Source organism: Montipora foliosa, chromosome 5 (genome assembly GCF_036669935.1).
Source record: "Montipora foliosa isolate CH-2021 chromosome 5, ASM3666993v2, whole genome shotgun sequence".
Taxonomy (NCBI): Eukaryota; Metazoa; Cnidaria; class Anthozoa; order Scleractinia; family Acroporidae; genus Montipora; species Montipora foliosa.
The window spans coordinates 38,367,425-38,381,495 of record NC_090873.1 but is presented as its reverse complement, the minus strand read 5'-3'; the positions used below and the strand labels follow the sequence as shown (position 1 = coordinate 38,381,495).

The following is a 14,071-nucleotide window of genomic DNA, read 5'->3' as shown; positions in this document are numbered from 1 at the left end:
AAAATTAACCACTTAAAGGCAGTAAATGACGTAATATCACTTCACGGGTTGATGAAAACGTCAGTGGATATCAAACATGAACCTAGAAATCTAGAGAAAGCCCCGTTTGCTACATCAAAAGACTCGACTACTCCAATCCTTCATTATTTTGTTTTTCTGACAGACCTTTTCATTTAATGCCTTTTTGTGCCCGTGTGGGTTTTTGATTAAGATTTCTTGCTTTTTGCTGAGATACCTTAAACACATTCTTCGTCCACTCCTTGAACGACTCTTCCTGGCCATTTTGTTCATCCCCTTCACCTATGGCGAGAATTGTCTGAGCTCCAAGGTCCTTCAGGTGCTTATCCACATAGTGGCCGAAGGCACGAAATTAGGGTAGAGTCTGGATCCGAGCCCAAATACTGAATATCTGTAAAGAACAAACACTGTGAATGTTAAATGGTGTTCAAATTTGTTGTTGTTGTTGTTGTCGGTTTTTTTTTTGGAGGAATATGGGCCAGACAAGCAAACCCAAGGTGGAAAGACCTTTCAACCGACTACAATCTCTTAGCTTATTGCAGAGCTGACAAAGTCAAAATATGCTTTGGCAAGCAAAGGGGAGGGGAGGGGGGGGGGTCAATTTTTGATTCAGACGAAAAAATAGTGTTAGCTCGATCTAGGTTTCTTTCGACTTTGATAGTTAATTACTTTTTCATCTTGATATAAACACACACATCTAATACGAAATAAATTCAGTTGGTAAGTCTTGGGTTTATCATCTCGTATCGTATCGTGTTCAAGCATCTTCTTTTTGTATAAAAGGCTCTCACAGGTCTCTGTCATCAATACTTGGCGGATCTCCTGCTTCCCCCGAGCTCAAGGTCTCGACACTTGCTGACACAACCGATGTCTGAAATTATACGATATGTGGACACTGTCTGGCAGGGCTGTACATATGTCCGCCCCGAGGATTTGGAACAACCTTCCTTTCCATATATGAAATTCCAGCACAGTTAGATCATTTAAGAGGAAACTTAACACTTTGTGTTTTGTTAAATTTATTAAAGGTAATTGTGTCCTTTATTAGATTTAATTTTATCTTCTTAGTTGATTTTTATTGTTTTAGTTTACTTATTTTATTGTTTTTGTGAAGCGCACGTGCAACTAGACGTGTGCGCTATTGTATAAGTTCACTATTATTATTATGGAGTTGATAAATTTATGGGTGCTAAAACAGAATAACATATATAGAGCGCACAGCGTAACCTATGCAGTCTGAAGGAACTATTAACGAAAAACCTCCTCATTGTCAGGTTTAGACTCCTTGACAATCCCCTAGCACGTCAATGATGATGTTACGTTTTTCAACGTCATAGCCAGGGTACTGCTTCCTCAGCTCGAATTGCAAAGGCCCGTACTTAGCCGTCTTCTCCTCGGACTTCTTTTCCCAATGCTCTATCGATGGACAGGACATCTATACAGCTCACCACTTCTTACACTTGTGGTCCAAAAATCGAGCGTCCACTCTGTTCGCCTTGACGAACTTGATCTTGTTTATGCTCGGCATAAGCTGATACAAACCAAATCGCTAGAGTCTCAGGTGACTCGTAGATTCCTTTGGGCACTGCAGGCGAATACCAAGGAGGAACTGAATCAATTAGCCCCAGTTCCCTCGAAATCTCGAAGAAGAGGACTTTTAGTACTGCGTTGTCTCTCCAGGTATTTAGACTGGGCCAAATCAGAGAAACCCGATCAGGAGATTTCCCGCACATCCTATACGTGGGCGTGAGCTGCTGGTAGAGCTCCATTGCCCCAGCGGTGGTATTATTATTATTATTATTATTATTATTATTATTATTATTATTATTATTGTGAATCTGAAAGACGTTCTCTGGTTAAAAATTGGTTAAAAATTATAAGCTTTCGGCTATCTATCTATAGCCTTTAACGAATGAAATATAAGAAGCACGAATTAAAATATATACGAAAAAGGGGTGTAAAAATTCGATGCGGGTGAGAACTAAAATATGAATAAGAATGATCTAGAAAAAATTACAATAAAATAGAGTATTGTCTCGGTAACGGTTTAGAATTATTGTCCGCGTTAACAGTTTTAGCGGTATGCCAGGATTCCAAGGTTTTCTAACACGGTAGTTGCCTTTGTCAATCACGCATGCATTATTAAAGTCAATAGAGTGGTCATTCTTCCATGCATGGCTGGCAATGTTTGACCCTTTCGCGAAATTTTTTAGGTTTCTTTGATGTTCTTTTTCCGCGTTAAAAAACATCTTCCAGTTTCGCCAATGTAACTCCACGGACAGTCCGAGCACGGAATTTTGTAAACAACATTGCATTGTTGGTCCAAGGGCTGTCTTGTTTTTGGGGATGGGAATTCTTGCTGAAGGGTTTTAAGTGGTTTGGTGACGACTCGAATTTCATGTTTGCGTAATAATCTCATGAGGGGCTCTGTCAAGCCGCTAATATATGGAAGGCACGCAAATCCATGGGGTGTATTCTGTGGGTCAACCCAACTAAAGAACATTGCTACCAATTCTTCTGGTGATGGTACAGTTGGTGATGGTGGCTTCTTTCTATTTTTGGAAATATAAGAGATGACTGAGGACGGGTAGCCATTGGCTTTTAGTGCATCTGTGACATAGTTGGTCTCGCGTGATTTTCCTTCGTTAGTGCTTGGGAGATTAGACGCACGGAATAACAAGGTAGAGGCCGTGCTGATTTTGTGTTTTCTCTCGTGATGTGAGGAGAAGTCTAGATATCTATCAGTGTGGGTTGGTTTTCGATAAACGTCAATGACAGCAACACCATTTTTTCTTGACACTAAGGTGTCAAGGAAGGCAATTTGACCATTGTTCTCTTCTTCAATGGTAAATGTGATCTTAGGGTCGACAGCGTTTAAGGTGTCGTGGAAGGAATGGACAGCAGCTTTCTTGATGACAACAAAGCTGTCGTCAACGTATCGTTTCCAAATCCTTGGCGGAACAGTGGCGGAGCTGATGGCTGACTCTTCTATCACTTCCATACAGAGGTTAGCGACGATAGGGCTAACAGGGCTGCCCATGGCACAACCATGAATCTGCTTGTATGTGCGATTATTGTAGACGAAATAGTTGTTTGAAAGAGTGAAGTCAAGGAGAGAGATGATGTCGTCGGTAGAGAGGTTTGTTCTGGTCTGTAGTGTGTTGTCACAGTTCAGTTTATTGCGGATATAATCGCAAGCTTTATTCACTGGGATAGCTGTGAAAAGGGACACCACGTCAAATGACACCATGACTTCGTCATCCAAGATTTCGATGTTAGCTACTTGTTTCGCGAACTGGGAGGAGTTGAGGACAGAATAACCATTAAGGTTCTGTATCGGAGAAAGGATATCTGATAGAAACTTGGATGTGTTATAAAGGGCGGAGCCGATACATGAAACGATTGGTCGAAGAGGGCAGCCAGGTTTATGGTGTTTAATAGAGCCACGAATGGCAGGTAGAGAACCATCTGTGGAATGAAGTTTGCGATAAGTAGCTTCGTCAATCTTATTTTCTCTTTTTAGAGCGAGGAGCTTGCTGTTCAGTTCTCTTTCAATTTTGGTGGATGGCGACTTGTAGACTTGTTGATAAGTGTCCGGGTCACTAAGTAGAGCTTCCATCTTGGTGTCATAGTCGGATCTGTCTAGAACAACGAAACAGTTCCCTTTGTCAGCTTTTGTTATCACACGTTCAGGATCATTTTTTAAGTCCTTTAGAGCTTTTTGTTCAGCTTTCGTGATATTTTTATGTGGTGGAATTCGAGCTCTATGGAGTAATGAAGCCGTAGTGGTTCGTATGGCGTCCTTCGAGTCATCGGGGAGGCGGGAAATGGCGGCTTCAACCTCAGAGACAATGTCTTTAACAGGGATGTTTCGTGGTGTTGGGGCGAACTTGGGGCCTTTCTCAAGTAGGGAACGTTCTGCCGTAGAGAGAGGTTTGTGTGATAAATTGATCACCCAGTTCTTTCTGTCGATCGTATTAGAGCTGTCATTTTTTGCTTCCATCCTTAAATTTGTAAACTTGTTCTCGTGTCTCGCTTCAATGTTGTTGCGGACTGATTGCGATCTCTTAATTAAATATTGTAGAAGCGTGGAAGAGATGTCATCGGTGACTAAGGTCGATAATTGCTGTTTGGATTCTTCGAGCGTTCTTTTCAAAACTCGGATTCTGTTGTGACAAATAGAGATTCGTGCTCGCATACAATGTTTGCTGGCCCGTTCCATAATGTTTTTGAACATCGGATGGTTGCCAGGTGGTTTAAATCTCAAAGACTTCGGAGTCCAATGGTTTTCCAATGCTTTGTGCGTAAATTGAAGATGGCGATGGTGAGCTTCGAGTTTGTAAGTTGTTTTTTCCATAGTCCGCGCTAATTTTAGGGCTTCCGACCCAGCCACTTGGCGAATACGTTTAAAAATTGCACCGTAACCAGGATGAGACATGTTGTGAATCTGAAAGACGTTCTCTGGTTAAAAATTGGTTAAAAATTATAAGCTTTCGGCTATCTATCTATAGCCTTTAACGAATGAAATATAAGAAGCACGAATTAAAATATATACGAAAAAGGGGTGTAAAAATTCGATGCGGGTGAGAACTAAAATATGAATAAGAATGATCTAGAAAAAATTACAATAAAATAGAGTATTGTCTCGGTAACGGTTTAGAATTATTGTCCGCGTTAACAGTTTTAGCGGTATGCCAGGATTCCAAGTTTTTCTAACACGGTAGTTGCCTTTGTCAATCACGCATGCATTATTAAAGTCAATAGAGTGGTCATTCTTCCATGCATGGCTGGCAATGTTTGACCCTTTCGCGAAATTTTTTAGGTTTCTTTGATGTTCTTTTTTCCGCGTTAAAAAGCATCTTCCAGTTTCGCCAATGTAACTCCACGGACAGTCCGAGCACGGAATTTTGTAAACAACATTGCATTGTTGGTCCAAGGGCTGTCTTGTTTTTGGGGATGGGAATTCTTGCTGAAGGGTTTTAAGTGGTTTGGTGACGACTCGAATTTCATGTTTGCGTAATAATCTCATGAGGGGCTCTGTCAAGCCGCTAATATATGGAAGGCACGCAAATCCATGGGGTGTATTCTGTGGGTCAACCCAACTAAAGAACATTGCTACCAATTCTTCTGGTGATGGTACAGTTGGTGATGGTGGCTTCTTTCTATTTTTGGAAATATAAGAGATGACTGAGGACGGGTAGCCATTGGCTTTTAGTGCATCTGTGACATAGTTGGTCTCGCGTGATTTTCCTTCGTTAGTGCTTGGGAGATTAGACGCACGGAATAACAAGGTAGAGGCCGTGCTGATTTTGTGTTTTCTCTCGTGATGTGAGGAGAAGTCTAGATATCTATCAGTGTGGGTTGGTTTTCGATAAACGTCAATGACAGCAACACCATTTTTTCTTGACACTAAGGTGTCAAGGAAGGCAATTTGACCATTGTTCTCTTCTTCAATGGTAAATGTGATCTTAGGGTCGACAGCGTTTAAGGTGTCGTGGAAGGAATGGACAGCAGCTTTCTTGATGACAACAAAGCTGTCGTCAACGTATCGTTTCCAAATCCTTGGCGGAACAGTGGCGGAGCTGATGGCTGACTCTTCTATCACTTCCATACAGAGGTTAGCGACGATAGGGCTAACAGGGCTGCCCATGGCACAACCATGAATCTGCTTGTATGTGCGATTATTGTAGACGAAATAGTTGTTTGAAAGAGTGAAGTCAAGGAGAGAGATGATGTCGTCGGTAGAGAGGTTTGTTCTGGTCTGTAGTGTGTTGTCACAGTTCAGTTTATTGCGGATATAATCGCAAGCTTTATTCACTGGGATAGCTGTGAAAAGGGACACCACGTCAAATGACACCATGACTTCGTCATCCAAGCCGAAAGCTTATAATTTTTAACCAATTTTTAACCAGAGAACGTCTTTCAGATTCACAACATGTCTCATCCTGGTTACGGTGCAATTTTTAAATTATTATTATTATTATTATTATTAGATTCTCTCATAAGACTGCCTCTGAACCAATATTCTTCTCATGGTTGTGCGCTTGATAAAAATAGCAAACTTTTCCCCTACCTCATGTTTTTCAAAGGCCTTGCATCGATGCTGTTCTTCATCCTTTCCAAGTAGCTAGCGAAGCTTGTTCCATTCTCCGGAGATTCTCCGTTGCCGAAAGTACTTGTGACCACAAACAAGAGGGTCTCTTGGGTAAGCTGCGCATGTTCGTACTCGTCCATGCACAGAACCTGGTGAGATACCTTCAACGATTAGTGGAACATCCATCGAACCAAGTACTAACAGATGGTGTAATTTGACATTTTACCGCCACGGTACTGAGAACCGGGCACGAGTGTAATGCGCAGAGGATCGTGGGGTAATGAGTTTGAATAGTGACGGTTTTAGTGATCGAGGTCGTTCTACTGTCAGCCTCGCCGCCTTCGATTGTAATCCGAAGTTTAGTTTGCAATGTTAGAAAACAAACCTTAAAGCCCCAAAGGTTGCCCCGTAGCAGTAATCGGGATACACAGTCCCATTTTTTTGTTGTTATTGGTATTTTTCTTTAAAATTAATGGGTTTAAGTGTCCGGCTATGGTTCCTTCAGTTTCTCAATAATTATAGAGGTATTCATTGTGGAAGCGAATAAAATTGTATCGTGGGCCTGGCTGATCAACAGGCCCAAGCCTACAGCTTTGTGTGTGTTTTCCGGGTATATAGTGGAGGGCAACATTAAGTAAAATACGACGGCTTAGATGCGCAACATAACTGATTAGTTGCTAGGCAACCACTTGGTAAAAACCATCCTTGTCTCGCAGATTGAGTAGCATTATGCATTCAAATCTTAGCTTGACTCAGCAGAGAAAAATCTTCTTGTTAATCATAAAGACAAACCTTGGCATCGAAGGTGTGCCCCATGAGCTTGGCCAAATTACGAGCAAATCCCTCTGATTTGCCAGTTTCCGTAGCAAACAGAATTGTAGCCTTCTTACGTTTGGACAGCACTTTCCTCATTAGAAAAGCGGCGAAACGCACAGCTCTGTAAAGGAGACAAAAAAAGCGAATTCAGAATCTTGTTCTGAAAAAAAAGAACAGCCTTAAGTGGGAACACAGCCCATTGTCAGCCTGAGATAAAATCTGAACAGTGGGAACAGAGAAGAGGGATAAAAAAACATCAGCTATTGAATTGTGTTGTCCTACCCAACCAAAGCAAACAGCCTGGTTTTCAACCAATCAGGAGCACGACCAATCTCAATACCTATCTGGCCTTGACTTTGGCGCAATCCCAGAACTAATTATGTTTCTCCGCCCAAATGCATTTGTTGTCATAAACCAGTTAGGATAACAACTGTTTTGGCCATGTTAATTAACCCACCTCGATACTGCCTTAAATGATATTTTCTTTCCACTGTGAACCTTCCAGGGTGAGATCTGTTTCAGGTAAAAGCAAAACTATTGGTTGATTTTTGACATAACAGCTCCTGCTTTGTTCTATCCTAAGGCCCAGCTATGACCCAATTCATCAAGTTATACATGTATGTTGTTCTTCATTCGAGCTCGTAAGTGCTGGTTCAAAGCGCAACAAAAGTCCAATAAAAAATGAAAAAATGAAAAACAATCAAAAGGGTTTGCGTTTATACCAACTTTATTCATTCAATACAATGAAAGGGAGAGATACCAGAGGTTATCCCTATACGAGGGTATCCGCCCGGATGCTATTGATCTAGAGTCGATTTTGATGAGAGAGGAAAACCGGAGTACCCGGAGAAAAACCCTCGGAGTCATATTGAGATCGACTGAAACTCAGCCCACATACGACCTCGAGGCCAGGGTTGAACCTGGGTCGTACAGGTGGGAGGCGCCGTTGATAACCACTAAGCCACCCGACTGATAACTTATGTGCTGTATTTCTTTATAACCGAAAAAAAAGTTCATCAAAAAATTTGTAACACCCCCCTTCGCCATACAAAATAAATCCCAAGCAATTTTTCATCAGACCCTCCCCCTCCTCCGGCGAAATAAACGCCCAGAAAACTGGCAAAATGGCTATAATCACACAGCGCACGTTGACACACGTTTCGCCAAAATATGGAATAAGTTCAGATTTAATTGTTATAGTTAAAATAAATTGTACTATAAGTGCACTAATAATACACCTCGCCTAAATGAGTTCATGGAAGACGATAATTTATTTAGATACTTTCATCTAGCTCGCAAACATTATAATTACATATTAAGAGACAAAAGAAAAAGCGTGGCGACTAGATGAGGGGCAAAACTGACGGACACGAGGTCCCAAAAAAGTTGGCCCCATCAATTACCTGATATCCATAGCAAGGTTTCAAAACGTAATTCAACATTTCCTGTATCAAAAAAATCCAAAATTGTATGGCGTTAGAGAAATAGAGGAAACATGGAAAATACGAAACTACCACATTGAAACTACGATATAATTATTTTCAAGCAAAGGAAATTTATAAATGCACCTGGTGAAAAACTTGCGTAGCACTGCCTGACATTGGAGGAACTATCCACACCCAGTCCGCTGGACAGCCACCTCGCACCTTCATCTATCGCAAAATTTACAACAAACGATGTTAGTTGGGCTAAAATACAAAATGGCATCTGCATCGCTCTATATAATCGAGACACGCTAATATGCAGACTGTAACAGAAGACTGCTCAGCAATCACTCACCTCTTTCTTCATATGTTTTATGAAGGACTCCGAGGTGGAATGGTGATCAGCTATTGTAACACCAGCCTCCTAAAGAAACATACATTTTAAAGCATCATTTTGAAGCATTGCTTCTCGATTATCGCTGAAAATGAGCAGTAATTCATTTTATTGCAATAGCCTTAGTTAGCGCCCGATTTCGGCCTAAGAGAAACCAAACAGGGAGCCCTATAAAGATCAGCGCATTTGACATAAAAGCATTCTAGTTTTAAATGCTTCTGTACCTTTGAGGTGACCGCAGCCTGCCACTTAAAACTGGTGTAGATGATAGCTCAATTTTGAGACTTCTAAGGTCAGAATGAAATTCACCCAATTCAGTATACCATAAATATGTCTTCCTTACCTGGAAACTGTACATGACAGCATAGTTGAGTTCTACCAATGCAAAATCTTTCCACAGGGATGCATTACTCCTGGTGTCTAACTCCATCTTATTGGCTATCACCTAACAAAAACAACAGAACGTAAACGAAAAAAGAACGATTTGCTTTTTGCATCCCTTACTCATGGCATCTTGCCGCAGTGTTAGTAATAAAAAGATGGGAGTTCCTGAGGTGCCTGTGACACTCCCCCCCCCCCTCCCCCTGTAAACATTTTTAAAGCAAACAACCTACAATATTCAGGTGACGTAGACGCGATTACCCTCCAGTTGACACAATATGACCACCCCTACCCTCCCCTCCTTCTAAAAATCCTGGCTACGCCCCTGGCTTTCATATCAATATTTCCAGTCAAGAAGAAAACATATATTACCTGGCCTGACTTGCTGTTTTTATACTCCAATTATGATTAACCTTACTTTATTTTACTTAGTCTCATTCGTAGTCTTAATTTCGTTTTCTGACTCGATCTGGACTTTTTGGAGGGCAAAAGAACTGAGGTCTAAAGATATTACATCGTTACAGGACTCCATATCTCGCATACCTCCAACATGTTGTAGCGTTGCTGATCACCCAGATCGCGGGCTCCAATTTCTGTCACCATGTACCTGAAATGCGAAGTTAAATCAGTTGATTAATTATGACACCATAACGATTGCTTCACATTTCTTTGTCAATTTCTAATTCACTAAACAGACCGCTTTTGCTGGAAAAAAAGTAAAAGATAAGGAACGATAAAATGTCTCCATGGTTAACTATACTTCCCCTACTAACACATCAAAAAAGAAAGAAGAAAACAGTAAGGAGAATACACAATTTGAAATTGTGGTTTAAAGAGTGAAAAGGCGAATTTCTAGTGACAACAGTGGCCCCGTTTTCTCCTTTTACCCTTCCTTTTATAAACCGTACTGTAAAAAGGCTGCTAGATGCTGCGAGAATCCTTCACCTGTTATAATTAACCTCTAGTTCTCAGGTCACATAATTTGCATGTCAGTTATTTTCTCTCGCAGAGAATTCAAAGCGTTCGAATTTATTCTCAGCCCACCCCACAGAGCAGTAGAATTTAACTGGATTCCGAAAACCCCGGGGGGGAGGGGGGCACAACTTGCTGACAACTTCTCTTTAAGGAGTAGGGTAAGGATCCTTTCTTGGAAAATCTAAATACCCACCATCCGTTGAATGGAGCGCCTGTAAACTCCAGACCCCCTGCATCTAGCATCATGTTGGCGACCGCTGGCAGGGCGTACCACTGTAAACCAAGTTTCTCAAACCAGGGATATCTGGCAAGGTAAAGAGTTCATCAGCTTAATTTAACGCAATTGGGCCTAATGGGAAAGTGTGGCCCGGTGTAGTTTTTTTGGAATTTTGTGTTAAACATGGTATCGATTTCACCAGTTTCGATCCTGAACGGAATAACGCTTTTGGTGATTGTATCGCTGATTGCCTTGGATTGGGCGATTTCGGGGATACTGCTTTCGAAACCACTCTGCCAACATCTGTATGTGAAAAGAAAAAAGACATCGCCGGTGCAACGAACCGCGTCTCCAGAGCAATCGCAAACAGGTTAGGCAAATCATTACGGACGTGAGATTGGAAAGTTCGGAGGGGGGGTGGGGGGCTTGAAATTTCCCGGATTAATTAATGAGACCTGACTCTTCCGGTACCTGTTTGTGTTTGATGGAACATGCTTTGGTAACTTTGACGTAGGAAGAAAAGAAGGAAAGGAAGACTGCTGATCAGCGATAGTCACTTACTTTGGATGTTTGATTTTCACTCGAAGAACGAGATCGTCGGGAATTTCAAAGAACTCGGGTGTCCCACCATTGGCTTGTAACACTATAGGCAAAACGTCAAATCTGCCACCTTTTCCTTTCCACCCCAGCGATTCACAAATCTGAGTAACAAAGCAAAGCAAATACAAGTGCCAAAGATATAACGCGACCAAAGTAAGACCCATGTATTGATGAAAAGCTTAACGAAAACGAGAAGTATTCAAATAAATGGCACACGATACAAGTGTATATCTGTTATTTGCGACAAGACTAGATTACCTGGCGAGATGCAAAAATTAAAACAGTTCCTTTCCATGTTTCTAGACAATAACGTATTTAATAGCTATGATTTTCGTGATCTGGCCTCTGGCTGGAGGCAAGTCGAGATAGAATAATCCGTTTGATTTGACAAAAACACTTATTTTTAAGACATATCACGTTGATTTTAATATACTTATTATAATTTTTTCTAACACTAGCGTCTCTTCCAGGCAAAGGCCAGGCCACCACAAACACACCTGCAAATACGGGTCATAGTGGCAAGCAACAGTTACAGTTAAACAAGGCATTGTTTGTGCAAATTGGACTACATCTTGCTCCAGACGTTACTATGCTAAAGCAACATCCGACTAAGTGTTTATGTGTAAATGCTAGTCACCTTTTTGGTAGACTAAACCTAATGCTAAGTTACAATGGGATGGCAGGGGAGGATCCAGGAAAAATTGTGACCGTTTTCCAATATAACAAGAGCGCCGAAAGGTCCAGGAAAATGATTTTCCCCCGAAAAAAAAAAAATTAATTCGCTAAAGTGCAGCCATTTCCAGGGTTTTGAGTCACTCGGACAGAATATTGGAAAACTCCATTGAGTGTGACTGTGCCCGAAAAATCGCAAACCATTATTTTTTTTTTTTCCATTTGTGGGAAAGCTTTCAAGAAAACAACTTGGAAATTCGCCTTTATTCTAAAAAAATTCTCATTTTAACCATCAAATCGTTAGAAACTGTTTGTATCCGCACCTGGATAGACTGTTTAAATAAAAAATAATACCGACATGAGTCATTCCATTGACCTCAGGTGAAAAAGATAAGAACGGCATTGTAACGTGATTTACCTCAGTGAACTCCACACCGGCTGGATCTCCAATCACTGTACCATCAGGCTGTCTGTACCCAGCATACTGAATAAGTAGAGAATTCCAGACGCGAAAGTCTTTATGCTGTTCTCTCCTTTGAGGAAAAATTGTTATCACGGATCTCAAGTTTCCTCCATTCGTTGCGTACTCTAAGTGTTTCTTAAGAACCTCGAACATTTCTTTCGCAGTCGTTACGTGGCGGGCGTCGAAAACCTGACAAGAACAAAAAAAAATGGTCTTGGATGGCAGTTACTGTTGCATATCTGTCTACTTACTGTCTGTCTTACCCTTGTCAAATCACTTAGGCCAGTTATTCGAAATGCACCTATGGGTGTGCTAACAGAATTTTCCCTTGCATGATAAAAATTCCTTAACTTGAAGGGTTGACAACATCATATCATAACGTTCAGAACTAAAAAAGGTCCGGGAAAGTGAAATTTAGTAACCGAACGTTTCTGCAGTCAAATTTCTTAATCATGACATTAGTGAACATCCCAATAATAAAACAACTGACAGGACAGATCCTCATCTTTCAAGCCAATCTTCTTGTCATTTTATAGAATTTTTGATGACTGATATCCACAAACGCTTTCTTTAATATCTACACTATTTTCTTGTACTGCATCAGATTTGAGAGCAAATGTATGTACATCGTTGGACAATGTTAACATCAGTAGCTTGTTTGCATTCTAATGTCTGTCATGTCCCATTTATATCCACCCCCTTTTAGAGACCTTCCAAAAACGTGGCACAGGACGAGCAAAATATGTCGCTAAAAAAATTTTTGTCTGACGTTAAGGTAACTAGAGCACTCTTTCCGTTGTTACAGTTTAACTAAAGTAACACCTGTAGGTTATTCCATTGTATTCTCCCAATGCATCTTGGGGCATTTCTCCACGCAGTTTTGGCAGCAAAGATGAGTTCCTTTTCCGTCATCTGGTAGGTACCAGTCTCTTCCAAAGATTTCATCACCTCAGCCATTCTATTCTGGTAGTTATCACTGTTGAAGCTGCAAATGCCAATAAAAAAACCAGAACAAAACAAAAAACAGGTGATCGGCACAATAATATCAGCCTCTTTGCGTTCGAAAAGAAATCCCAGAATACTATTCTTCTTCCCCCTTTTAATGTATTTACAATAAATTAATGTAGTTGGTTATAACGTAATTATTTGCTCAGCTGCCATACTCGTTATCATACATTCCAACATACAAAAAAAAAAATGAAAATCAACCAATTAAGGATAATACTGCACCACAACTCATGCATAAATAATATCTAATCTGCAATTGTATCTGTTGAATGGAGAAAACCAGGTAATTGACAATAAGAGACGAATTTAAGTTCCGAAGTACAATGAAGCGTTTTATAGAGGTCATAGAGCGATTTTCAAAACTCTCGTAAGATCAAAAGCCTTACAATTGCTCTGACCACAACAGACGCAAACAGTTTGATGAGCCGATCAGAATAAGAAGCAATTTCGCGCAGATGTCGCCAGGCGCGGGAAGGGTAACGCGTGCAAGTCATGATTGGTTTTGTTTTTGCTGTAATTGATTGAGAAAGTGGCACTAGTTTTTCCAACAAAATTACTGAGTGAAGTAAAGCAAAACCAAACGAGAATTACTGTCGACACTCGACTGGAAACTTCTCTATATAAAAAGAACTGACATGGTTTTCTGGCACAAACGAGCTTAGGTCGACAGTTACCGATTAGTTGAGGTGAAATACTGTTGGAAGAAGTCCTGCGCATCAATCTTGATTTCCTCCTTATCCCTTGGTACCCCATAAGGCCTCTGCTTGGGAGTTTCTCCTCCATACGGGAACATGACTGATCCAGTACAGCGGCCATTAGTGCAGTGAAGAGGCTGCGATGGAGCAATTAATAACAGGTAAGCCTAGATAACTGAAGACGGAGAATACCTTATTGCGCATCCTCATTGCGCACGCAATTTGTGACGCAATGTCAAGCCACATCATAAATTGGGAGCACGCGCACTGGATAAGAAATATAGACAAAAATGAGATTTGCGACTGCTTGCAGT

The 14,071-nt window shown here is 40.9% G+C and overlaps 1 protein-coding gene across 1 annotated transcript in view; it reads right to left on the bottom strand.

Annotated features, from left to right (window-relative positions):
* Positions 1 to 14,071, bottom strand: part of LOC138004093 (nitric oxide synthase 1-like) — a 58,484-nt gene that overhangs the window by 9,412 nt on the left and 35,001 nt on the right. Inside the window, 15 exon segments of the mRNA XM_068850497.1 lie at positions 236 to 366; positions 369 to 409; positions 6,092 to 6,261; positions 6,905 to 7,049; positions 7,386 to 7,441; positions 8,332 to 8,373; positions 8,497 to 8,580; positions 8,708 to 8,776; positions 9,090 to 9,191; positions 9,671 to 9,734; positions 10,296 to 10,406; positions 10,881 to 11,020; positions 12,010 to 12,243; positions 12,877 to 13,039; positions 13,737 to 13,894. Coding sequence (XP_068706598.1) covers positions 236 to 366; positions 369 to 409; positions 6,092 to 6,261; positions 6,905 to 7,049; positions 7,386 to 7,441; positions 8,332 to 8,373; positions 8,497 to 8,580; positions 8,708 to 8,776; positions 9,090 to 9,191; positions 9,671 to 9,734; positions 10,296 to 10,406; positions 10,881 to 11,020; positions 12,010 to 12,243; positions 12,877 to 13,039; positions 13,737 to 13,894 — 1,710 coding nt within the window.